Source organism: Sander vitreus, chromosome 7 (genome assembly GCF_031162955.1).
Source record: "Sander vitreus isolate 19-12246 chromosome 7, sanVit1, whole genome shotgun sequence".
Taxonomy (NCBI): Eukaryota; Metazoa; Chordata; class Actinopteri; order Perciformes; family Percidae; genus Sander; species Sander vitreus.
The window spans coordinates 2,334,134-2,361,748 of record NC_135861.1 but is presented as its reverse complement, the minus strand read 5'-3'; the positions used below and the strand labels follow the sequence as shown (position 1 = coordinate 2,361,748).

The following is a 27,615-nucleotide window of genomic DNA, read 5'->3' as shown; positions in this document are numbered from 1 at the left end:
CAAAGCAATGTCCAAATCTGTCCTATTTTAAAACTGCGTGAGCTATTTAGTTAAAATGACCCAACCCTGTAGGCATGAATATAATCCATCATGTTTATATTTGGATGAGGGTTTTCTATTCAGTTCAGGGTTTTCAAGTTTTTCAAGTTTTCAAGTGATTTCTCATTCACCCTTGTAGGTTTAGACTTTCTTTCAGTCTTACTGAAACAAAGAAAAGACTTTGTTCATTGGTGTTAGTGTGATTTACAGCCTCGGGTTTGATCCAGGCCCCCAGAGATGGAGTGATGATGATGATGTGCTGATGGGATGCTGCTCCTCCTACACCTCCTCTGTGTGGGCGTTGTTAAAAACTCCTGAAGCGGGGAGGCGGTGGGCTCATTTACGCACTATGTTCCCCTCCCATTGGTCCCTCAATAGAAGCGGCTCTGATGCGCTGCGGTGACACAGGCAAGTCTGCGGCGATAAAAAGCAAAGGCGACGAGACGCGCAGGAGAAACACCAGAAACTGGAGGGCGGATATTTGATCCGTAGATGCGTCTCTGCGAGTCTTAATACGGCTGGAAGTATCTGTCCATCTCCTGAGGTATACCGACTCAACACTTTCTACTTCATTGTCTTTCTGGTTACATTTTCATGTTTCTCTGCTTGGCGTTAAATAACAAAATGATGGCGACAGTGCGCAATTACGCACTTCGCACAGGTCTACATATTCAATAACAAAGGCTGTTTAGATGAGTTATTATCAACACTGACTACGTTAAGAATGTTTTTAAAGTGTTTTAAGTTATTTTTGTTCGACCAGGTGAAGTTATTTCATGAATTTCTAACTCTGAGCCGGTCTAATCTCATCCAGACTCACCGGCACTGCCTGTGTTTTTGGTTTTGTTTTTGTTTTGTGTGTGTGTGTGTGTGTGTGTGTGTGTGTGTGTGTGTGTGTGTGTGTGTGTGTGTGTGTGTGTGTGTGTGTGTGTGTGTGTGTGTGTGTGTCAGGGATCTGGTGAAGAATGGAGTGGTATGTCCTGGTGCTGATGCTGAGCTTGCCTTCCTCCCTCCGCGCAGATTGTTCTTCACAGTGTGAGAAATGCGTGCAGCAGCTCCTCAGCCCCGACGCCGCCTTCAGCAGCCTGGTAAAGATCAGACAACTTAAACACGGAGCTCATTTCCCAGAGAGAAAGGTGGAGAACACCTGCTGCTGCTGCTGCTGCTGCTGCTTGGAGAGTGAATTGGGCTGGGTTGTTACTCTGTTTCATGTTAACATTAGGCAGCAGGAATTGGGTTCAAATGGACTTCTGCCTTGGTGGGTGATCATAATAATCCAAAAATGGAATTTCCAAATTTCCAAACGCATTCATTTGTCTCTCCAACAGAACTTAATTTACTTTATTACCATGTTTAAGGGCAGGCGCACATATACTTCGAGGCTTATGCCTCGACGCAGAAGTCCAAGGTTCGAGTCCGACTAGTGACGATTTCCTGCATGTCTTCACCCTGTCTCTCCCCTTTCTCACCTTAGCTGTCCTGTCCATTTAAAAAAAAAAAAAAGGTATAAAGCTACGGGGACTGTAAGGATGATATCGGGGTTCAGATAGGACTAGTTTGTCCAAGTTGCTCAAACTGACGCCAGCGCCTTAATCTAAGGCTCCAAAGAGAATCCAAAATCATGGAAATTCAAAACTTCCAAACGCATTAATTTGTTTGTCCAACAGAACTTCATTCACGTTATTGTTATTGTTAACGTCATAAATCCTAAAGTTAAAGATACCGAACGTGTCAGAGTAAATGTTGAGTAAATGATGAGATAAATGAGGCACAGTAGGACACATCTAGAACAGGAGAAGTGTTGCGTAAAACCATGACATTTTAGGATTGAATATTTCGCTTTGGACAGACACAATGTGTGGTCTTAGCACTTTAAAACAGGTACTTAAGGGGAAATGTGAGGAGGGAAATGGGGTCTAATTTGCCCAAACTGACGCCAAAACCTTAGTCTAGTCTAAGGTTATGGCTGATTCATTTCTAGGTCCTCAGAAATGTTTTCGGAACTGATTCACTCACCAGCCCAAAAAAACAAACAATGGTAATCTATTGAGTGGCTGCAAAATGTAAACATTCAAGAGCCATTTGGCTTTTGGACGAAAAAGTTCCTTTTGAACCTTACCTACCATGCAACTCTTTGGGTTGAGACACACACACACACACACACACACAGCGTATGTATTGGTTTCACACCCTTCTCTTTCTCTCTGTGTGTCCTGCAGTCGTGCAGTGCGGAGTGTGCGGGCCAGCCGCAGAGATGCGGCCGCGAGGCTCCGGGGCTGGCCGACTTCAGCCAGGATGAAGCCGCCGCGGAGGAGGAGAGCCAGCGGGCGGATCTGGTCAAACGCTACGGCGGCTTCATCAAGAGGATCGACCGGAACAAAAACAAAATCTTCGCCTCTCCGTGGCGCGACAATTTCATTGTGAAGCTCGGAGCGCTGCCCGAGAAATACGAGGACTTGTGGAAGACGCTGGGGGAGAGAGATGTAGACGCGCCGCTGGACGCAGACGATGTTCCGGAGGACCGCGCGCTTCATACTTACGTTAAACGTTACGGCGGCTTTTTACGCAAATTCGGCCCCAAGTCGAAGAGGAGTAGTTCCGCGGAGCAGGAGAGCCAGGAGCCCGAGGAGCTGCACAAGCGCTACGGGGGCTTCCTGAGGAGGATCCGACCGAAGTTGAACAACCTGAAGTGGGACAAGCGTTACGGAGGCTTTCTGCGCCGCAACTTCAAAATCTCTGCGCGCTCAGCCGAGGAGCCATATTACTCCTATGATGAGTTGAGCCTATAGATGAACCGTGCAGGGGGGGGGGGGAATAAAAACTACAAAGAACTTGTGCAGGTTGACTTGAAAAGCCACCGTTTAACCCAGAACGTATCATATGCCTGCCTATATTGCTTATTATAGCTTACTTTGTTGTCTTTTTGTGTAACAACTCTCATCTCTGTTATATTGGTATCATCGTCTGTCATTCAATCAATCAATAAATGATTCTTGTTTTAATAAAACAATGAATAAAACCACTTTCCTGTATGCCCCAGCAAGTTAAAAAGGCAATCTTGACTGATTTCAGCCTCGGTGCGTTCAGCCCGATCGCCGTCGTGCCAAACTCCATTTAGAATTCTGGCAATTTTATATTTTCTTACTAATTGAGAGACTCATAATGGCTGGCTGTGTGTTATATACAAATATCAGGAGATGCTTCAAAGACCTTCATCATACACACTGAGTTCAACAGATTTTAAACTTGAATCAAAATGGATTCATATTCCAATTTTATAGTTTGAGTAAAGGTAAATATAAAGGTGACATTTGTAGTAAGAGAACCTACATTATGCTTGTTTTAATAAAACAATGAATAAAACCACTTTCCCACTTTGCCCAAGTTAAAAGTCAACCTACTTGACTGATTATAATTTATATTTATTAATCCCCACAAGGGGAAATTACAATGTTTTCACTCTGTTGTAATTACACACATCTTGTCTTACACACAGGCCTGAATTACACACATGCTCAGTACCTCTACATGCACTAATGGAGAGATGTCCGAGTGAGGGGGCCGCCCATGGAAAGGCGCCCCGAGCAGTTGGGGGTTCGGTGCCGTGCCCATACTTTGGTCCGTATGGGGACTTGAACCCGCGACCCTCCTGTTCCAATCCATCTCCCTCCAGACTGAGCTAATGCCGCCTCAGTGTGTTCCGTCCCGTCCCATCGTGCCAAACTCCATTTAGAAGTCTGGCAATTTTATATTTTCTCACTTATCGACGGACTCACGGACATGGCTGGTTATGTATTTAAAAAAAGATCAAGATAAGAAGATACGCTCTCAAATCCGGCATATACACCGAGTTAAATACATTTGATACTTAAATCCTAAATTTGGTTAATATTCGAATTGTATCCTATGAGTAGGCTAAACATAAAGGTGACATTTTAGTAAAAATAATGAGATGCGTGGTGGGTTATCTTTGTGCCGAATTTATCCTGAATATTTTTCATAACTGACAAATAGGCCTGCATTTATTTCTGATGTGTTATGTGAAGGTTATGTGATTTTTGTTTTACTTAAAACTTCAAAACGATAGAAATGTTGAATGGATCGATTCACCTTCACCGTCATCCCACCGGAAATGTGGCGTGCATGGGCTTGATGCTGAGCTATAGTCTGTCAAATGACATTAAGTGATCTAAATAAAATATATATTCAAGTTCAAACACGAGTAGTATTTCAATAGTGGAGTAGTATTTCAATAGTCGAATATGGTAGGCCTATGGCCTGATTATCCTGAAAAGCCAAAATAAACGTCTTTTTAATTGGCGTCCATCAATGTAAATCGTTCTACTGCGATTAAGAGACGATGAGTTGACAGATTCCTCATTTCTCCGTGATCCAAAACCAATCACGTTTGTGAATAAAAATGTAAGAGGCAGGTGGTTGTTTTTACGAGATCAAGACGACAGAAGCTGAAACCTGAAGCATCTGTATTTACCAGAAGTCGGAGTCACTGAACAGCGACATTGTTGCGCCATCTTGTGGGCAAAAGACAAAAGTGGCGCATAGGCGTTGATTTCAGGGGAGGTGGGTGCAGGGGATATGTCCCCCCCCCCCCCGCCAATATTTAGAAGAGGTAGATGGACCCCCCCCCCCTTTATAAAATATGAAAGACAACCCACTCCCCAAAAGAGGTAAATACAACCGTTCAGGGGGCTCAAAACAGCGATGTTATTCCTTTAAAATACAGGGGGCATAAGTCAGTCCACCCCTATGTTAAATCCCCATAGAGGCAGGCAGACTTTTATTTTGAAAGGCCAGTTATTTCATGGATCCAGGATACTATGATCCTGATACAGTTCCCTTGGCCCCCACATCATCACACATCATCACATACCCTTCACCATACCCCCCCCCCATCATCACATACCCTTCACCATACCCCCAGATCATCACATCCCCTTCACCATACCCCCCCCATCATCACATCCCCCTTCACCATACCCCCCCACCATCATCACATACCCTTCACCATACCCCCCAGATCATCACATCCCTTTCACCATACCCCCCATCATTACATCCCCTTCACCATACCCCCCACCATCATCACATACCCTTCACCATACCCCCCACCATCATCACATACCCTTCACCATACCCCCCACCATCATCACATACCCTTCACCATACCCCCCCATCATCACATACCCTTCACCATACCCCCCCATCATCACATACCCTTCACCATACCCTCCCCATCATCACATACCCTTCACCATACCCCCCACCATCATCACATACCCTTCACCATACCCCCCCATCATTACATCCCCTTCACCATACCCCCAGATCATCACATCCCCTTCACCATACCCCCCCATCATCACATACCCTTCACCATACCCCCCCATCATCACATACCCTTCACCATACCCCCCATCATCACATACCCTTCACCATACCCCCCATCATCACATACCCTTCACCATACCCCCCACATCATCACATACCCTTCACCATACCCCCCACATCATCACATACCCTTCACCATACCCCCCCATCATTACATCCCCTTCACCATACCCCCACATCATCACATCCCCTTCACCATACTTGGTTTGATTTGCATTGAGACCTACTTCTTACCCAGAGGTGGAAAATAACAAATTACAATTACTCGCATTACTGTAACCGAGTAGTTTTTTTTTTGGTGTACTTTCACTTTTTAAGTAGTAGTTTTTAAAATCTGTAATTTTACTTTTACTTAAGTATGTTTTGTTTGAAGTGTTATACATTTGAAATGAACTACTTTTTAATTGAGTAGATTTTTATGCCAGTATTTACATGTCCTTAAGTAAAACTTTGTCAAAGTAATAGTACTTTTACTTAAGTAGAATATTTTTGTACTCTTTCCACCTCTGTTCTTACTAGTAAAGATATGTTCTCCAACGATTTCAGACACAGGAAAGTGTTTGACGTTCTCAAAAGGTATTTAGGGGACGACCCCTAGACCAGAAGTGGGTTTGCCGGATTCCGGCAGTGGAAAGTCGTGGATATAGTAGTATCATAATAAACTAAGTAACGATCCAAAGTTATGTGGCGGGGGCCATTTTTCAAAAGAGGTACCTTGACCTCTCACCTCCAGATATCTGAGCGTTAGAGAAAAGGTCCGGTTACACTTTACTTGAAGGTATCTACATAAGAGTGACACGACACTGTCCTGAACATGTCAAACATTATAAACAAGTGATAAACGTTTATGACGTAACGCTGTCATTTGGTTTTTGTCATGACAAGTTATGGTTAGGGTTCATGTGTGTTCATGACAACCTAAAGGCCCGGACACACCAACCCGACGGCCGACCGTCAGCAGAAAAGGCAGTCGGACTGATCAGTCGGCTCCCAGAGGTCCAAAAAGTGCCTCAGGACACACCGAAGCGACGCCGTCTTGAGCGCATGTTTTGCACGTGTGGGGGGAATCAAGGGAAAACCTGAGGCACTCGTCTTTAAGAAAAATGTAAAATGTCTTTAATGCACCAGGCACATGCTTGATAGAACCAGATCAAAAACAACCTTGACGCCTTTCGGCGCTGGAAAGCGTTGAAGTTGAGATTGAGATTAAAAAAACAGACGAAACAAAACATGGACGCCAACCGTCACGTATTCATGATCTGATCTGGGTTTCTTTCTTAAGACGAGTGCATTGAGTTCTTCCTTAATGTTCATCTCTGTCTGCCAACGTCAGTTACTCCCAAACGAACACAATCGTTAACAATTACGTAATGATACACAATTTGTTCTGGAAAACTGAGCATTTATTACCAAACTGAACAATACTTCATGGAATAAATCCCTACAGAAACAGCTGTATCAAATATATTAGTTACAAATACATATTTACAGTAAAATCACTATTACGCGACATACACGCTCCTCGCGCCAGACGCCATCTTGAAAACTGAGGGACATCTACGAGGAGGGCTCGTGTGTTGTGTTGACGATGCATGAAATGATCTGTGAGGGCGTTTCCACACCGGCCTTGACCCTGGAGTGCCCCCCCCACTTTCCACTTTAAATGTAAAGTTATACGGCCACCTGAGCGTCGCCCAAGCCTTCTTACTGCTTTCTCTCATCAAAGTCACTTACCTACACTAATTAGACATGTAAATATCCATGTGCATGTATGAACATTCAAATGTAGATTCGTAGATGTGTGTCTTTGGACTTGGCAACAACAACAACACAGCAGTCGCACTCGGGTGCGGACCGAAACAACAGCTTCGGACTCGGGACGGTCTGCGAGGCGGCAGAGCTGCAAACTGTAGCAGCGTTCAATGTTTCTGTCACAGAAATCGACTAACGTCACTCGCGTCTCTGAAGTCGAAGTTGGAGACGGACGCCAGCGGCAGAACACAGTCCCGGTGAGCAGAGCAGACGTAGTGACGCCGCTCGCGAAAAAACAACGTCTGGGAAAAATTATTTTTAAATGAATACATGGAGATGCAAGAAATAGTCCGCAATCGCAATATCAACTGGTGCAAGAAACACGTCGCGAAATGCTGCGAGTCGGAGAAGACGGATTTTTTGCGCAAGTAGAAAGAAAATGTCATGGAATAAATCCCTACAGAAACAGCTGTAAGAAATATATTAGTTACAAATACAGTTACTTTAAAATGTAACTGTCATTCTTTTTATTTATCGCAAATATCATCGGTATCGCGATATTCAACAACGTTATCGTATATTTTCCTCATATCGTGCAGCCCTAGTCCAGAACACAGGACCTTCTTTCTGTATTTACTTTCTTGCTCCCGCCTCTCAGACACATCTGACCAATAAGAGGAGGGAACGTTCTCGCGTGGGTTCTAGCGATACATTTTCTCCGTGTGAAACGAAACCGAACCGACGACGGGAAACGCTCCAAGTTTACAAACTCATCAACCGATTCGGACCAGAGCAAAACCAACTACAGGTGTGAAAACGCCCTAAAAGTCAAAATGTGGACAAACCTTCAGCCATCAGAGGATGAACACACATTCAAGTCCACAAAAATAATGAAGCTGGGGGACAGGGGGAGAAAACAGCTGCTGTTTGCCTCACTGCTGCTGCTCCGGCTGCTCCCCGTCTCCCTCTTTAGCCTGCTCTGTCGGACTGTCGTCATCGGCGTCAGCAACCGCCTGGCCTTCCTCTTGAGAATCGTCTGCAGCGGGCGCCGTGGCATCCATCACGCTGATGCTGCCGACCTGCTGTTGGACGCCGCATTGTGCCATGGCCAAGCTCTGCAGCCCGGCCGGCAGCGTCACCAGCTGGAACTGAGGGCCGACTACTTTAACGAAGGCCGCGGCGGAGGCCGGGGAGCCCCCGACCGTGCCCTCCTGACCCGCCGCCGCGGACAGCACGGTCAGGTTAGAGCCGTCGGATGCCAGCTCGGACCCAGAGAGCGAGGAGGTCAGGAAGGTGTACCCGCCCAGGTTGGTGCCGGGCGGGGCTCCAGCCACCGTCAGCACCTTGCCCAGCGGCAGGCCGGACAGCTGGTTGAGAGGCAGAGTGATCTGGGCGGGGGCGGCGTTGACCGAGGCCGGGCCGGAGATGGCGCGGGTCAGCCGCGGGCGCTTGGGCGTAGGGGGCGCAGGGACCGGGGTGAGGGTCATCAGGACGTTGTTGAGGTGCTGGGATTTGCTCTTCAGCTCTTTGGCTCGCTTCCTGTGCTCGTCACACTGCTGCTCCAGAGCTACAGAAAGAAGAGAGAAATGTGGACAAACATAGAAAGAAGAACAAGAAAGGTTTTGAGCAACTCACGTTAGCAGTTGTTGTTTACGCTATCCGCCATTTTCCCAGTCAAAAATAGGCGATCTCCAAATGTGAATGAACGGACTCCATAGGAGGAAACGTCATTCTTATATGAGGCTCCTTTTTCAACTACGAGGTCAATATTGTGTTTCACTAACGACAAAACAATGAATTATCCGTGCATTTATATGGAACTAAGCTTTAGGAGCTTTCCATCTTTACTCTCCTCCCTCGACTATTTCTGACTGGCTCGATAGACGGAGACCGGAAGAACTACAGCTAACGTGAGTTGCTCAAAACCTTTTTTTAGTAAACTGTGAACACAACCAGTGTTGTCAATGCTTCCGTTAAGGTGTAGAGCCTCTGGTGATACTTGGAGCAAAGTCTCATGTTGTGTCGAGCCTTCTTAGTGGTTTAAAAATAGCTATTTTGAGGCTAGCATCAAAGTGGCCCTAGCTCTCCCATTCAAAAGGCCATTTGACCGGAAAAACGAAAATATGGTCCATCTTAAAAGTTTGACTCGGGTACATTCACAAAAAGACCCTAGGTTGCATTTTGGCGAGAGTTAGGCTTTAACCCCTCGATACAGAATGCAGGGTCGTAACTTCTCTAATGAATGAATGAAGACATTTATTTCAGACGTATCAAAAATAAACCAAGTACATCAAAGAAATGTACTAATAAGTTAAATAAACAAAACATTCAATAAACAATAAGTAACATTAGCCAACATAGACATGTCTGAAAAGGGGTATTAATAATAATACACTTATATAATCCTAGAGCTTTTCCATAACTCAGTTATTATTATTTCATTTAACACATATTTATATCTTATTTATATTTGTCAACCTAATACAAAACACAGATGTTTCAGGCGTCAAAAAATAGGATTCTATTGTGATTGAATCTGAGATTCTTGGACTGACCGGCGAGGCTGCGAGTGTACTGCTCTCTGTAACGGTCCATCTGGCTCTTATGGCTGGCCAGGACCTTCTTCACTAGGTCCAACATCCCAAAGTTCTGCACTATGTTGTTGAGCAAAACAGCATCTGAAAAGAAAAACAACAAAAAAAAAAAAAAACACACAAGCTAAAGTGAAACATTAAAAGGGGAATTTGCACTGATTTTACACATCAGCGTCTGTTTCCAGGTGTCGGGGAGAACTGATTCATATGTAAAAGGTCTGGAAAGCCTTTAGTGTTTCCAGAGGGAGCTGCGTGAAGTCTGAAGCAGCGCCGAGTCGGGGTGGAAAATCACAAGTTTGAAAATGAAAACAAGAAAAGTTTGAAAAGTAAATGAATCTGGAGTGGAGTTAGAAAGAAGTGAGCCCGCTGCTCATCTCTGCTGCAGCTAAAGGCTGCCTGATTGGTGCATCTGAACAGTTAGACACGCCCCCTGGCCCTGATTGGTGCATCTGAACAGGGAGCTGTGGGTTTTAGCAAATCTCACCACAGGCTGCAGGTGGAGCCAGAGGAGCTGGATTTATTTTTTTAAATGACCTGCTTCCTGTAGTTCTACTGGAACATAGGGTCAGTTTCAGCAGATATGACAGAAAGTTAGTTTTATAAGGCTTACCTACTGCACCTTTAAGCAAAAACACGAGATGAGTGTGAAAAAAAATAAAATGTAAACAGTGAGAGTTCACCTGTGATGCTGATGAGAAGGGCCACACGGAGTCTGCGGATGCAGAAGTTTCCACAGATTGGAAAAGGAGAACGCGGAAACAAGTAGGAGGGAAATGCATTGCTGCGAGGTGTAACAACATTTTTGGGGAGGTGCACGTGAGGCTACGCTGTATGGCAAAAAGTCAGTGCAGAACCGTGAATCAAGCTTAAGGGCCGAGGGACTGTTGGGTGTGTTACCGCTAGCTAGCTAACTGTGAAGGTGGATTTCCCAGTGCTGCGTTAAAACAGTGTCATAAATTATACAATCGCTCCAAAATAAATAACCTAGTAAACATGGCTGGGAAATATTGGCTGGGACTGTGTGGAGTTTGTATGTTCTCCTTGGGTTCTTGGTCCAAGTCTATAATGTTCATTTCTACAGCACTTCTGTCTTTTCACAGAGAAACTCAATTACATGGGTAGAGTTGGACCTTTTTTGTTGTTGTAGGTAACCCTGCATGTGCACATGTATGTGTGTGTGTGTGTGTGTGTGTGTCTCTTTGTCTTTGCGTGTGTGTGTGTGTGTGTGTGTGTGTGTGTGTGTGTGTGTGTGTGTGTGTGTGTGTCTTTTATGTACCTTTGACCTGAAGGGGTGGGTCACACACTCTCTCCTGCAACCCCTTCAGCACCTCCTGCAGCTCCTTCTGGAAGTCCTCCACCACTTCATCCAGCAGTCCAGCCTCCTTCACCGCACGCCAGAACGCCACAGAGTCCTCTGGAGACACAGACACACACACAGACAATAAGAAAAACAACAGTCCACTCAACCACTTCATTCCACATGATGGTGAATGTGTGTGCAGGTTTTCTGATCACCTCCGATGGCTGTGACCCACTCGGACGTTTCTTCCACCTCTGGAAACGAGGCCGCTGCTCCGTTCACTACGACACAAACGGCAAACAACACGAGACTTAGACTCAGACTGACGGTCTAAATCTGTTGCTCTGTTCATTCTGGGTTACAATGCCGATTTTGAATTATGGCTCAGAAGCTTTTGCACCCACACAGCAACTTGACCGTTCCATTTCCCTGTCAACTCACCACCGTGTTGCTACTTTTGTTTGTTCCTTGGGCCGGACTTTGAGAAGCGCCGCTTTAAGCTAACTATTACTTTAGCTAATTATCTGAACTGTTTAGTAGGGTTGTGCCGATGGACGATATCATCACCACCATCGTGATGCCACGTGCCCCACCCTGCCATACACACACTAATCCTAGTCGCGGGCGCTGGACGGGAAATTGACAAGTGCGTCGGTGTTAAACTAGCAAAGACACTTGCGTCGGGCTTTGTGCTGCCCAGGGTGCAAGATGGGCTCCTTCAGTGGAAGCTACTTTTTTTCCCCTCTACCTGCTCTACTCGCTCTACCTTCTAGTACCGTTGGACACAGCGGTCTCGAGCGAGAGAGAGAAAAGCGTTGACGTGGAAAGCTATCACACTTTCCTTTCTCCCCTCATTGGACTAAGTTTGTGGACACTACTGTGTGCGTGCATCAATAAGTGAGTCTGATGTCCTGTGGGTACGGGACGATGTTACGCAGGATTTATGAATGTACGTTATGCTAATTCACGAGGGTGCTATTTTATGTGTGAGCTAATATTGCGCATCTGTTCATGTGCGCTGCAAGAGTTATGTTTCCGTTTAGTGAATAAGTTATTCAGTGCAAACATAACCGAGAATGTAGTTACATCTCAGTAATGATGGTATATTAGGTTATTACTGTCGCTTTGTTGAAGGAAAACGTTCCGCTGTACTGTCGTTACGCAGATCACGGACATCCGATTGACTTTACTGCACCGTAGTTAAAGTGAAAGTAGGTCAAGTTGTAAAAAACTGCCCCTACCAGCCCCCTCCGACGATGATATCATCGTCCATCGCCATGTTTTAATGTGAGCGTCGTCAACTGCCAATTTAGGGGACATCGCCCAACCCTACTGTTTAGTAAGTAGGCCTACTTTTAGCGAACCCTCTCAGCTGCTATGCGATACTTTTAGCTATTTCAATTGTTCAGCTATTACGTTATTATTTCTACCATTTATTCATTACTTTTAGCCAACTACCGGGTTTAAACTTCTGTTCTGTGCTCGCTTGCTAACTAGTCTCTTACATAACTACAACGTCTCGTGTTCAGGTGTTACAGCTGATATATCCTTTTAACTAGTGCGATGCCCGAGGCCGTGGAACTCACAATCAGCTGACGAGGGGGTGGCAGGAACCAGCTCGGCAGACTGATCGCTGCTGATGGACACTTTGGTTCCCACCAGGTCTATCTTAGTGCTGCGGCACGTGTTGGAGCAGACCTTTGTATGTTGGTAGAAGTCCAGCTCACCTGAGTCCATGATCTTCCTGTGAAATGAAATATGATAAGTCTTTTTCTTTAATAGGCACGATGCATGACATCAGGCTACACTACTTGGGTCTGAGATAGGAGGAAAGAAACACTCTGGGTTGTTTGCATTTCTTTAAACCAATCACAACGGTCTTGGGCGGCGCTGAACTCCGGACGCAGCGACGGTGGCTCTGCTAAATACTCTCAGGAAGGAACTTGTTTAGGTGGAACATTTGAGGCGGGCTTTACGCGATGACAATAGCGCAGCGACATTGAAGCAGATGCTGCCGCCGTGGAACATCCGGAACATCACTCGTTCGAATCAGCCATCGTGTCCGTTTTAAGCAATTTGAACGTTTCCTTTTTGTTAAAAACCGAGCAAAAGAACAACACTCGAAGCCTTCATATCTAAAAAAACAACAAAAAAAAAACATGTCGCAGTCTTGCCAACTGGATTCGGCAAAAGTCTGATATATCGGCTTGCCACTTCATCGCTCCGATTGGTTGAAGGTCTATCCAATTGCGCCCAGAGGCATTTGAGCGGCGTCCGTTGGTGACGCCCCTTTGGATATGGGCTGTGAATGACCCTTCCATAGTCAACCAGGCTAGAAAACACCTCATACAATATTAAATGAAGTGAACTGACACAATACAGTAACGTGAGCTATTTAAATCAGCTGATACATGGTTAAACCTCATTATCTCTTACCAGTGTATCTCCGTGTGTACTTCGTCCACAACAATCCCACCAATCAGTCCCAAAACGTCCCAGTTAGAGAGGAAACGCCCTAAACATATTCTTTGTAAATCTTAATAATTGTTCCCCGAAAGAACCGAGCAGGCCTGACTTGTTGCACCATTTCAGCGTGTTATTTTCAGCGTGTAGCTCGCTAGCTCAAAGTTTGTTGTTCTTTCCCGAAGGGAACAGAGCAATACTACAATGCCAAACCTTTCCATTACAAGATCTGAATTAAACATTTTGCTAAAAGTATGGAAGTATTAGCAGAGAAGTCGTAGACACAAACACTGTAAACAGATGGCAAAACAAGCCTGATTTTCTCCAGAATGTTTCCATGAAACGCGTAAATAAAAGACATTGAGGTTTTGTTGAGTACATGTTGCATAAAGAAGGAGGCTTTAGGGTTTGTATCCAATGATATCAAACCGAGTAAACATTCCCCGTTAGTGTATCTGATGAGTCCAGACCTGAGCATGGTGCCGTTGAGGCGGATGGCTCTCTTCCAGTCCTTCAGAGTGGATTTCCCTGCTAAACACACAAACTCCTTCGGGCTGATGAGCTGCTCATTATACTGTTTAAAAGAGGCAAAAAAAAACAAACATTCATGAGTTGTTTAGGCTGATAAATTGTCCCAGAAATTATTGCGATAAACGATAATGAGACCATTTTCATCTAATATAATGATAATGGCGTAATAATGCAGGTACACCTTTTCAAAGATCAATACACATTTAACACTGGAACTGGAAGACATCTTAAATATCCACAATAAATGAACAAAACAACCAAAAACAATAAATAAAATGGACTCTCAGTCTCTGTTAACAAAAAAATGCACTGGAATAAAAACCAAACACAACCAAAAACAATAAATAAAATGGAAGTTTTTCCGGCCGCGATCATTTCCATTTAAAAATGATCGAGCTCATTTTTATTTATCATGCGATTAATTGATTTATTGCATACTGCGACAGGCCTAGAGTTGTTGATGATCCACTTAATCCTAAACTTAAAAGGGTCATTTTTTATTTTTTTTTACCTCAACGTAAATATTTCCCCACGCATTAGTGTCTAAGTGACTAATGTGAACAAAGATCTTAGAAATTTGTCAAGAGTATTGAGCGAGAACGCTGTAACTGGCAGCCGCTAACAAGGCTGCAACGTAAACGTACACCATCAATTTCCTGTTTATGCCGCTGACAGGCTGAGATTATTATTCTCAGTGTCTGACAACATTATGGAAAGGATCCCTTCAGAGATAGACCTTTTAGTTAAAGAGTAAGATCCTTTTGATTTAACATGAAACAGCCCCGAAATCACTATCGCCAAACCCACCAGACTCCATGTAAATAAACAGTAATTTTATAATCATAAAACACACTACATTCAAACAAAATAAAACTATCAAAAGCCGTCTTGGTTCATCTTTCCACTGTTCCAACAATCACCACTCTGGTTTGGTTGAAATAAACCCTTAATTCACCCATTTACATGTGGAGATATGCTGGCTCTATACACGCTAAAAGTACCGTTTGTTTAAATGGAGTCTGGTAGGTTTGGTGATAGCGACTTCTGAGCTGTTTCTGGTTAAACAAGAAAAAAAAGGATCTTACTCTGAGCCTGTCAGCGGCAAAAACAGAACTTTAGAATAAAAGATAGTTTTATTTAGTTCCTTCTGACTTTGAATGAAGTGTGTTTTACTATGATAATATTACTGTTTATTTAAATAGGGCTGGCGGTTTTGGTGATTTCGGAGCTGTTTCATGTTAAACTAAAAGGATCTTACTCTTTAACAAAAAGGTCTGTCTCTGTAGGGATCCTTTCATAATGTAGTCACACACTTAATCAGAATATTAATCTGAGCCTGTCAGCGGCAAAAACAGCACTTTTTAGTGGATGAAATACTGGACCAATTTCAAAGACTATACACGCTAAAAGTATAGTTAAATGGAGTCTGGTGGGTTTAGCACCAGCAACTTCAGAGCTGTTTCTGGTCAAACAAAAAAGGTCTTAAGGAGGTTTTAAAGGTCTATCTCTGTAGGGATCCTTTCCATAATGTTGTCAGACACTTAGAATATTAATCTGAGCCTGTCAGCGGCAAAAACAGAACTTTTAGCGGACGTAAATGTAAGTAATTGCCCAATAACTTACACTGCAGCGTTCTCGCTTAATACTGGACCAATATAGTATATAATATAGTTGTTCCAATCAGTCACTTAAGGCGTTTTTGCGGAATGGACCTTTTTCACAGCAGACATTTGGACTTGTCATAGCAGGAAAAGCACAGCTGAAATTAATAACCTTAACGATGGCTCAGTTCCATCAAGTGTCCCAGTGAGCTACTTCAGTGAGTCAGCATGCACAACACCAGGGCCTCTCATCATTAATGGGTTTTGAACACACCTGTGCTTTTCCTACTATGACACTTCAACATGTCTGCCGTGAAAAAGGTCTATTGTCCCATTATGTCTCATTCGAACAACAGATCCACTACCCGATCTGGCAAACTAGTGTGGTTATAGCCGGTAGAGGGCCGCAAAGTGAACGCAGCAGTGCCGTTCACCCCGTTACGAGTTGATGAACCACTGAAACGATTTTAGAAACATTATTTTAAGGTACAAAAGAATCTTTGGTGTTGCTTTAAAACTACATTTCCTTGTTCGTAAATCTAGACTTTTACACAGCTGTTGTTTAAGGATGATATGCGTACCTGGACACATTTGACGTTGATCCCAGGGCAGACAAACTTCTTCCAGACCAGCGTGGCTCGGGTGTCTCCACAGGTGATCGGGTAGAAGACATCAGCTTCCACATCCACCTCCTCAGATAACTTCACTGCAGAGACAAGAGAGACAAAAACACCCTCATACAGCCGTCGACTCAGTTCTTACATCTGATCACACAAACTGGAGACGTAAAAAGTATTTACAACCTTAGAAAGATTATTATGTGACTTCAATCACAGAGACTGGAAAGGCTGCACTGACTGAAACATACAGCGTTGTTGGGATTTGTTCATTTTATTTACTATTACTATTTACTATTTACACATTACAAGAAGATCACAGATAAACTCTTCATTGCATTACTTTACATCAGAGGTTATAAACACGATTTCACTCAGCCATTATTAATAGTTCATTGACATGATTTTATTTAATCGAAAAAGTGAAATATTTTGGACTGTATTATTAATGTCTCATATAGTACGAGATTCAACGCTAAGGGTGTTTTTCACTTGTCCAGTTGGTCAAGTAAAAAAAAAAAAAATTCTATTTGCCCGAAGTCAATTTTTACTGGCCCCTATACAAAAAAAGATTTGACGAAAAAAAAAAGAAACTTTTTACACTTTACACTTTTACAAAGAGTGTATAAAAAAAATAAAAACTTAAATTAAATTACGGTCAAAAAGCGTCAAAAATGTAACAAAAACTCCAAAAAAAAATATGGAATTAAAGTCAAAGGTTGAAAGCACCAAGATGTAAAAGAAATTGGAAAAAAAAACGTCAACAGCATCAAACGCCCACTCAGCTCTTGATTGGCTAACGGCACATTCAAATCAAATGATTTATGATACGATGAAGCCCGAACGGGCAAGTGGGTCGTTATATTTACTACATGGCGTTTTACTTGCCCCGGGCTATCTGGCAACCCTTATTGTTGAACCCTGCATACACAGTTTGGTCGACATAAAGCCCTAAAAAAAAAAAAAAACAGCAAAAACAATGACAACATACGTAGGCGACCACACAGCCAACTCAAAACAACCCGTTTCACAGCCTGAATAGGCAAACTGACCGGTTCTGTGGGAGTTTCTGAGTTTAAAGTTGGCAAATCTGCCAAATGTGAGTGGCGTGTAACTGCAGTTTCCTGTCTTTTTGGTTTAGCGCACAACAAGGCGGCCCAAAATGTATCGTGTGCCTAAATTGATATGCCGGATTTGGCCCCTTGCAAATAATTCCTGTTTACAATAAAGCAAGACTAAAGTTGAGCGTGATTATCCATTTTTGACTTTGGCTAAAAACAGTGTTACGATCTATTGAACTGCCACGTTTTACAAAAGGTTACTAAAGTCCTGCGGGTCACATTACCAATGACGGCCTCTTCCCTCGACAGCGAGTCTGCTCCGCTGGCCTCAGCCATCGCTTCTTCCACCGGTGCTACTGTGAGGATTTCCTCCCTGGAAAACAATACAGAAAAACAACATGATCTTTAAAAAGGTGCACTTTGAGTTCCTGCATGGTTTCAGCACAATTTCATTTTTGTCTCAAATCGTAGGCATCTCTCTTTGATCCGCTAGCTGCCTGCCCCCTGAACGCACTGTGAGACAGCCCGGTCTCGGGAGACAACACAGGGGTCGTAAACGTCAAACAAACACTAGGGGCACAGGCTGTGCACCAAAATACAACAAACCACTCCAGCTAATAACTGACAAGATGGTTGGGGGAGGGGGTGGGGGTTAGTGACGGTTAGTCATGACCAAAGGGGTAAGCCAGCCTCCGCAAAGCAGCATTCCCTTAGCATTCCACTGACTTCCATTCATTTTGACGTCACTTTGACAGTGAATAACTTTACATCTGAAGCATTTAAAAGACTATTTGTCCATTGTTTATTTCTAAAGAAACACAACAATGTATAAAATGATGTAGAATTACCTTGCATCTCACGTTATGGCTCCATAGTAGACATTTTTATAAAAATAGGCCAACGATTGGGTCATAACCACAAGACTTCCTGTCTCATAGTAGAGGAGTTACCGTATAGTACAGGAGAAGCTCTCAGGCAGTTTGGACTTCCATTAGCTGTTTAAGTGTAATGACTAATGTTAACTATCATTGTAGTGATCAATAATGAGCCTGTGTCTATGTTATCTCCTTACATATACCTACGCTCTCCGTCTCTGCTAGATTGGGAATGATTGAGATTTCTCTTGGCACAGCTACCAGAAGACTTCCAACTTTCAGACATGTTGCTCATGTCACATCTACGTCTTCAAGCTCAGTTGGAGGCTGCTCAGTAACGCTCAGCCATCACCGGGAAAGAGCTTCTAATATCCTTCACTGGTCTCTGTTGCAAGTCTACGGCGTCACTTTGTCCTTTTATGTTACTGTCTATGGTCATGACAGTTACGGAAACATGGGGGGAGGGGCGAGCTTGCTCTGTTTTGTTTGGTATTTACTTTGAACGTCAACAGAAGTGATGTCATGCAAGAAATCATAGTTCACCTTTAAGTTTTAATTTAGCAAACTGAACAACGGGATACAGCTGCAACTAACAATTATTTTTATTGTCGATTATTCTGTGGATTATTTTTGGGATGAATGGATTAGTTGTTTGGTCTCTAAAATGACAGAAAAAGGTGAAAAATGTGGATCAGTGTTTCCCAAAGTCCCAAGATGACGCCCTCAAATGACTTGTTTTGTCCACAACTCAAAGATACTCAGTTTATTTTTTCATAAGAAAAATAAACTGACTTAAAACTTCCGATAAAACTTAAACTTAAACTGACTCTAAACCGATTATCAAAACAGTTGGCGATTAATTTAATAGTTGACAAATTATTGATTAATCGTCACAGCTATAGATTAGATAGATAGATAGATAGATAGATAGATAGATAGATAGATAGATAGATAGATAGATAGAGTGGGGAGAACAAGTATTTGATACACTGCCGATTTTGCAGGTTTCCCCACTTACAAAAGCATGTAGAAGTCTGTAATTTTTTAATCATAGGTACTAAAACAAAAAATCCAGAAAATCACATTGTATTATATTTAAATAATTAATTGGCATGTTATTGCATGACATGAGTATTTGATACATCAGAAAAGCAGAACTTAATATTTGGTACAGAAACCTTTGTTTGCAATTACAGAGATCATACATTTCCTGTAGTTCTTGACCAGGTTTGCACACACTGCAGCAGGGATTTTGGCCCACTCCTCCATACAGACCTTCTCCAGATCCTTCAGGTTTCGGGGCTGTCGCTGGGCAACACGGACTTTCAGCTCCCTCCAAAGATTTTCTATTGGGTTCAGGTCTGGAGACTGGCTAGGCCACTCCAGGACCTTGAGATGCTTCTTACGGAGCCACTCCTTAGTTGCCCTGGCTGTGTGTTTCGGGTCGTTGTCATGCTGGAAGACCCAGCCACGACCCATCTTCAATGCTCTTACTGAGGGAAGGAGGTTGTTGGCCAAGATCTCGCGATACATGGCCCCATCCATCCTCCCCTCAATACGGTGCAGTCTTCCTGTCACCTTTGCAGAAAAGCATCCCCAAAGAATGATGTTTCCACTCCATGCTTCACGGTTGGGATGGTGTTCTTGGAGTTGTACTCATGCTTCTTTTTCCTCCAAACACGGTGAGTGGAGTTTAGACCAAAAAGCTCTATTTTTGTCTCATCAGACCACATGACCTTCTCCCATTCCTCCTCTGGATCATCCAGATGGTCATTGGCAAACTTCAGACGGGCCTGGACATGCGCTGGCTTGAGCAGGGGGACCTTGCGTGCGCTGCAGGATTTTAATCCATGCCGGTGTAGTGTGTTACTAATGGTTTTCTTTGAGACTGTGGTCTCAGCTCTCTTCAGGTCATTGACCAGGTCCTGCCGTGTAGTTCTGGGCTGATCCCTCACCTTCCTCATGATCACTGATGCCCCACAAGGTGAGATCTTGCATGGAGCCCCAGACCGAGGGAGACTGACCGTCATCTTGAACTTCTTCCATTTTCTAATAATTGCGCCAACAGTTGTTGCCTTCTCACCAAGCTGCTTGGCTATTGTCCTGTAGCCCATCCCAGCCTTGTGCAGGTCTACAGTTGTATCCCTGATGTCCTTACACAGCTCTCTGGTCTTGGCCATTGTGGAGAGGTTGGAGTCTGTTTGATTGAGTGTGTGGACAGGTGTCTTTTATACAGGGCACGAGTTCAAACAGGTGCAGTTAATACAGGTAATGAGTGGAGAACAGGAGGGTTTCTTAAAGAAAAACTAACAGGTACGTGAGAGCCGGAATTCTTACTTGTTGGTAGGTGATCAAATACTTATGTCATGCAATAAAATGCAAATTAATTATTTAAAAATCATACAATGTGATTTTCTGGATTTTTGTTTTAGATTCCATCTCTCACAGTTGAAGAGTACCTATGATAAAAATTACAGACCTCAACATGCTTTGTAAGTAGGAAAACCTGCAAAACCGGCAGTGTATCAATACTTGTTCTCCCCACTGTAGAGAGATATATATATATATATATATATATAGATAAGTAGATAGATTGATAGATAGATAGATATGATAGATAGATGGACTTATTAAACCCAAATTGGGAAATTACAGCAGCAAGTTACATACACACACACACACATATTGAAAAATACAGAAATATACTAGAAATATTAAATAAGATTAAAAAAGCTAAAGTAAAATAAGATAGCAAAGATAAAAAATGCCATAACTACTGACAAAAATATACTTAGAGGAATGAAAAAATGTATATACAAGTGTAGAATAAAATGTACAACCTACATGCATATATATATATATATATATATACACAAATAAAATACGTTTAATATTAAATATGAAGTAACCAGTGTGCTAGTAGCACAATATTGTAATGTATGAGGTAATGAGAGTTATCTCACACACAGCTGTGAATTGTTATACAGGTTTATGGAGCTCTACAACAGGACAATGTCCTCAGAGACTCCCACTCTGTTCATGTGTACATGTGTACGTGTGTGTGTGTGTGTGTGTGTGTGTGTGTGTGTGTGTGTGTGTGTGTGTGTAGTGAGCATGTTACCCAGGTTGAGGAGTCAGCTCTGCCGTCACCAGCACTGCTTTATCCTCCTCCACCACAGAGGGGAGGTCCTCTGCCGCTGTTTCTGGGATGGTGACGATCACAATGTCGCCCATTTCCTGCATGCTGACCTCTGATGACGCCATGGAGGACAGACGGAGCTTCACAACAAAAAGTACCACAGCAGAGCGGGAAAAACGGTTGTTAATATCATTTGGACACTGGAAACGGTTGAGCAATTACAAGAAAACGGTTTACCTGATATGTTTAATCCAAAACAGGCAACAAACCTTGTACTTAAAAGGGTAATTTTGTCTCTTTTTTTTTTTCTCATGCATTGGTGTCTAAGTGACTGATGCGAACAATTGAAATTGGTCCAGTATTGAGTGAGAACGCTGTAACCGGCAACCGTGAACCAGGCTGCAAAGTAACCTTAAGGGAAATGTGCAACGTCAATTTACGTCCACAAAAAGTTCTGTTTTTACCGCCGACAGCCTCAGATTATTATTCTAAGTGTCTGACAACGTTATGGAAAGGATCCCTACAGAGATAGACCTTTGTGTTAAAGAGTAAAAACCTTCTTGTTTAACGAGAAACAGCTGAGAAATTACCCTCACCAAACCTACCAGACTCCATGTAAATAATCAGTACTTTTAGCGTGTATAGAGCCAGCATATTTCCACATGTAAATGGGTGAAATAAGGATTTATTTTAACTAAACCAGAGTGGTGATTGTTGGAGCAGTGGAAAGATGAACCAAGACGGCTTTTGATAGTTTTATTTTTTTTCTTCCGACTCTGAATAAAGTGTATTTTACAATAATAAAATTACTGTTTATTTAAATGGAGTCTGGTGGTATTAGACAACTATTGATTCATCTTTGCAGCTCTAGTTTTTAGAGTAATGACCAGCTGCAACATTACAGTAGTAAACATAAGTAATGCCTCAAAAGTCTGGTTTAAAGGATGTAGCATACATTAAAATAAAATAAAGTCCCCTCTCTCTGGCTCCGCTATCGGGGCTTAGCGCCGCCCAGGACGGCTGTGATTGGTTTAAAGAAATACAAACAAGCTAGAGCCTTTCCCCTGAATACTTGTAGTATTTATACACTATGGTAGTACTATTAAGTAAAATATCTGAATACTACTTCCACCTCTGGCTACAACAGTCAAATCAAGAGGCAAATTAAAAGACACTCAGGAGAGCAATGGGGAAGAATATGCAACACATTAGAAATACAGAAACGGAGACAATAGTATACACTGTTCGGCCTTAACTATTAACTTTTGGTAATGACATATGGTTTTTAACCCTCCTGTTGTCCTCGGGTGAAATGCCCCGTTTACAAAAACTTTCTATATCAGAACTAAAGAAAGAACGTTGAAAAAGTGACAAATGTTGGAAAAAGCTATAAAAACGCTAGCCTGACGTGGTCATACTCAGATTCTAGTCAGAATGTGAACTTCCCGACCTCGAATGTTGTGGGCGGGGCTAAGTTCGGCTGGCAACCAGGCTACAAAAACGCAGGAAACAAATTGAGATTATTTATTTATTTTTAAACGCTGAAAAAAAGTTGTTAAACTTGTTAAAAAATTGACACAAATATAATAAAAAATCGGAAAAAGTGACCAAAAAAAAAAAAAAAAAATCGGAAAAAGTGACAATTAAAAAACATCGCCAAAAGTGACAAAAACATAATTCAAAAAACGCCAAAAGAGTGACAAAATGTTGAAATTTCGACCCAGAAAAACACAAGTTGCAGGTCGACGGGAAGACAACACAAGGGTTAAACCAAAGCCCGTCTACGGAAAGCCGTTCCACTCCCTATTTCAGCCCCATTGTACCGAATGTGGTTGCAGTTCCACCAGAGTTCCACTGGGGGTGATCACGGTCCAGTGCTAAATGAATGGGAGTCTATGGAGCTAGATGGCTAAATGTGTCTCTTTCGCCTGATTGTCGTTGAGAAATCTCAGATTTGATTGTAGTTTTTGCAAGTTCAACATGGATTATAGGTCGAAAGTTGAATGAACGAGTACTTGTGTCCTTTCGATTTCTTACAGGTTGAGTCGTTGTTGCCCATAACATGCTAGCATTCTGCTAATGAATGCTGATTGGTCAGTGAAGGACTGATTACGATCGGAGATCCCGCTTGACGGCATCCAAAGCAGAACCAGAATGTCAGAGTGAATATTTCAGCGTGGAGCAAACCTCTTTCTAGCACGTGTATTAACAGAGAGAGTCTAACCTGTCAGCTGTGTTGTATTAACAGAGAGTGTCTAACCTGTCAGCTGTGTTGTATTAACAGGGAGAGTCTAACCTGTCAGCTGTGTTGTATTAACAGGGAAAGCCTAACCTGTCAGCTGTGTTGTATTAACAGGGAGAGTCTAACCTGTCAGCTGTGTTGTATTAACAGGGAAAGCCTAACCTGTCAGCTGTGTTGTATTAACAGGGAGAGCCTAACCTGTCAGCTGTGTTGTATTAACAGGGAGAGCCTAACCTGTCAGCTGTGTCGTATTAACAGGGAGAGCCTAACCTGTCAGCTGTGTTGTATTAACAGGGAGAGTCTAACCTGTCAGCTGTGTTGTATTAACAGGGAGAGTCTAACCTGTCAGCTGTGTTGTATTAACAGGGAGAGTCTAACCTGTCAGCTGTGTTGTATTAACAGGGAGAGTCTAACCCTGTCAGCTGTGTTGTATTAACAGGGAGAGTCTAACCTGTCAGCTGTGTTGTATTAACAGGGAGAGTCTAACCTGTCAGCTGTGTTGTATTAACAGAGAGAGTCTAACCTGTCAGCTGTGTGGTATTAACAGGGAGAGTCTAACCTGTCAGCTGTGTTGTATTAACAGGGAGAGCCTAACCTGTCAGCTGTGTTGTATTAACAGGGAGAGCCTAACCTGTCAGCTGTGTCGTATTAACAGGGAGAGCCTAACCTGTCAGCTGTGTCGTATTAACAGGGAGAGTCTAACCTGTCAGCTGTGTTGTATTAACAGGGAGAGCCTAACCTGTCAGCTGTGTTGTATTAACAGGGAGAGCCTAACCTGTCAGCTGTGTTGTATTAACAGGGAGAGCCTAACCTGTCAGCTGTGTTGTATTAACAGGGAGAGCCTAACCTGTCAGCTGTGTTGTATTAACAGGGAGAGTCTAACCTGTCAGCTGTGTTGTATTAACAGGGAGAGCCTAACCTGTCAGCTGTGTTGTATTAACAGAGAGAGCCTAACCTGTCAGCTGTGTTGTATTAACAGGGAGAGTCTAACCTGTCAGCTGTGTTGTATTAACAGGGAGAGCCTAACCTGTCAGCTGTGTTGTATTAACAGGGAGAGTCTAACCTGTCAGCTGTGTTGTATTAACAGGGAGAGTCTAACCTGTCAGCTGTGTTGTATTAACAGGAGAGTCTAACCTGTCAGCTGTGTTGTATTAACAGGGAGAGTCTAACCTGTCAGCTGTGTTGTATTAACAGGGAAAGCCTAACCTGTCAGCTGTGTTGTATTAACAGGGAGAGCCTAACCTGTCAGCTGTGTTGTATTAACAGGGAGAGTCTAACCTGTCAGCTGTGTTGTATTAACAGGGAAAGCCTAACCTGTCAGCTGTGTTGTATTGACAGAGAGTGTCTAACCTGTCAGCTGTGTTGTATTAACAGGGAAAGCCTAACCTGTCAGCTGTGTTGTATTGACAGGGAGAGTCTAACCTGTCAGCTGTGTTGTATTAACAGGGAGAGTCTAACCTGTCAGCTGTGTTGTCGATGCTTCAAGAGAAAAAAGGAAGCGACTCAGAGCTTGCCGTAAAGCAGTATCTCTGGCCATATGTGTATGACATCATTGACATTTTAAAAGGCTTTTTAGAACAAAAAAGCCTCTTTAAAATAATCCAACACCCAGCAGTGTGTATTTTCTTAGCCTCCCCTTTCAAATGCAACATTCAGATTACTAGACAAACAATGATATCCTGAGAAAAGTGGATGTTGAGGGGTACAGCTCCATAGAGTCCCATTCATTCTGCACTGGCCTGTGAGCGCCCCCTATATGGAACTCTGGTGGAACTGCAACCAGTTCAGAAGCCGGAAGTAACGAGAGAGTGGACCTTCTTCCCTTATTAGAAATTCTTTGGTTAAACTTCAAACATAACGTTACCGGATAAGTGCGGTAGTCATCGCTACGTGCACTGCATCCGGGCTAGATAACGGTGACATAAACATTTTAAAGTCTAAACATGCAAGCATACAGAGTGCTAGCTAGCTACAGCTAGCATCACATCATCAACAATGACAGTGAAGGGAACTTTAAATCAGCATGCTGCTGTAAAGCTACATAATGAGAGTATAACGTTATAACGTTACCCTACGACGTGAAAATGTCTTAAATCGTGGTGGCTTAAAATGTGTTTTCTATAACTTTAACGTTACACCAAGAAGAGCAATTTAAACTTGTATAGCCTACGTTTTTAATGCAATTCGGTGTTCCCTCTTCTTTACGTTAGCGGAGAGTGAACGACACCTTATGTAAGACACAGTATTTGAGATGCTGTATCAATCTTACCTTTAGGTTTTAAATATATATTAAAACAGTCGTTAGTTGGTTAATGTTGCCTCGGCTTGTTGAAAATGTGAGTGTGACTGTTAGCCAGCCACACACACACAGGATGGTTGCTAGCTAACGTTAGCTTTACTCGGAGCTAGCTAAAAGGGATATAGTACAGTGTTAATAGTTAACGTTAGGTCCATTGAGCTGGCAGGTGTCTCGCTCGTAGCTCAAATGAAATACAGCCGACCACCTCCTAAAGGTTTTGGGGACTACACGTGCAATACATTTAATTTCATCTGCACTACACTGGATGGTTACTAAATTCTCTCTTTCTTTCTTTCTTTCTTTCTTTTCTGCGTTTAATGGCGGGTCGCAACCAACTTGTTTAGGTGCATACCGCCACCTAATGTACAGGAGTGTGTAGTCAAGGCTTAAGTACTTCATAATGATAATCTATAGCAGTTTGGTCAGCCGGACGTAGAACCTTTTTTTTATTATTATTATTATTATTATTATTATTTTTATTTGCAAAACTTTAAAAATAATCATTTCCAACCAGGGAACATTACAACCTTACAACCTTACTTAATATATATATATTATATATATATATATATATATATATATATATATATATATATATATATATATAAAATAATAATAATAATACAATTGAAATATATATAATTTAAAAAAAGGCATTTAATACATAATTAGGAAGAAAAAAAAAAATATATATATATATATATAATACAAAGGCAATATGAAATGGAATGAAGGCTATATAATCACATTTCCTTGAAAAACGTTAGCCTGCCTCTCTTAGTTATGCTATTATAACTCTAGACTGCTGGGGAAGTTCCTTCCTTCCTATGACACAATGAGCTGCTCTCCCATCTCTCTTTTCATTTGTTTCCTTTTGTGTCCATCATAGTCCCAGAAATGCTTGTTACTAACCTAGCTCTGGGGAGTTTACTCCCCGGAGTCCTTATGTTTCTTCTTCACCCAGAATATCACCTTGGAATAGGGTGGCACCAAGACCTGGGTCTTGGGTGCAGCTGTCGCTGTGGACCTGCTACACCCTGCTATGCTTTGAGATCCCCTGCTGCATTCTGCCGCGTCCACCTATGCTCTGTTGTGCCACACTACACCCCGAAACGCCCTGCTGTGCCCTACTATGACATGAACTACTACGACTACCATTGTAGTCACTGTTCCATTATCTTTATTATGACTATTACTGCCACTGTTCATCACACCCCCAACCAGCACCGTCAGACACCGCCTACCAAGAGTCTGGGTCTGCCGAGGTTTCTTCCTAAAAGGGAGTTTTTCCTCGCCACTGTCGCAATAGCTACTGCTAATGCTCGCTCTTGGGGGAATTACTGTAATCGTTGGGGCTTTGTAAACTATAGAGTGTGGTCTAGACCTACTCTATCTGTTATGATTTGATACTATAAATAAATTGAATTGAAGTAAATCGAATTGAAAAACTCTTGCAGTAGATCAGCTAAATAAATAGTTTTCTTATTATTAATAGTTTGGATTGACTCAAAAAAGTTCCGAAATTCAATTCTGAAGTGAGTAAAAACTGGCCGAGATTAGCCGGACGTAGAACTTTCCATTCAGAAACTTGTAACGTAACATCTTTGTGTGAGAAAGTTTGCGGTGCTGTGTTTTGTTTGTGTTTGCTTTGTTTATAAATAACAACTCTATTTCAGAAGGATTGTTAGAAGTA

The 27,615-nt window shown here is 42.6% G+C and overlaps 2 protein-coding genes across 2 annotated transcripts; one reads left to right on the top strand and one right to left on the bottom strand.

The window, feature by feature from the left end:
- Positions 1 to 450: 450 nt before the first annotated feature.
- pdyn (prodynorphin) lies at positions 451 to 2,996 on the top strand. The gene is made up of 3 exons (XM_078253901.1): positions 451 to 583; positions 991 to 1,127; positions 2,259 to 2,996. Exons 2-3 carry the CDS (start codon positions 1,005 to 1,007, stop codon positions 2,826 to 2,828), a joined length of 693 nt encoding a protein of 230 aa, XP_078110027.1. The 5' UTR covers positions 451 to 583; positions 991 to 1,004; the 3' UTR covers positions 2,829 to 2,996.
- A 4,722-nt stretch (positions 2,997 to 7,718) lies between these two features.
- gmeb2 (glucocorticoid modulatory element binding protein 2) lies at positions 7,719 to 26,248 on the bottom strand. Its single transcript, XM_078254182.1, has 10 exons — positions 25,893 to 26,248; positions 21,364 to 21,521; positions 17,652 to 17,740; positions 16,271 to 16,395; positions 14,028 to 14,131; positions 12,681 to 12,838; positions 11,310 to 11,375; positions 11,071 to 11,208; positions 9,756 to 9,878; positions 7,719 to 8,767 (listed from the first exon to the last, which is right to left on the bottom strand). Exons 2-10 carry the CDS (start codon positions 21,504 to 21,506, stop codon positions 8,133 to 8,135), a joined length of 1,581 nt encoding a protein of 526 aa, XP_078110308.1. The 5' UTR covers positions 21,507 to 21,521; positions 25,893 to 26,248; the 3' UTR covers positions 7,719 to 8,132.
- Between the last annotated feature and the right edge of the window lie 1,367 nt (positions 26,249 to 27,615).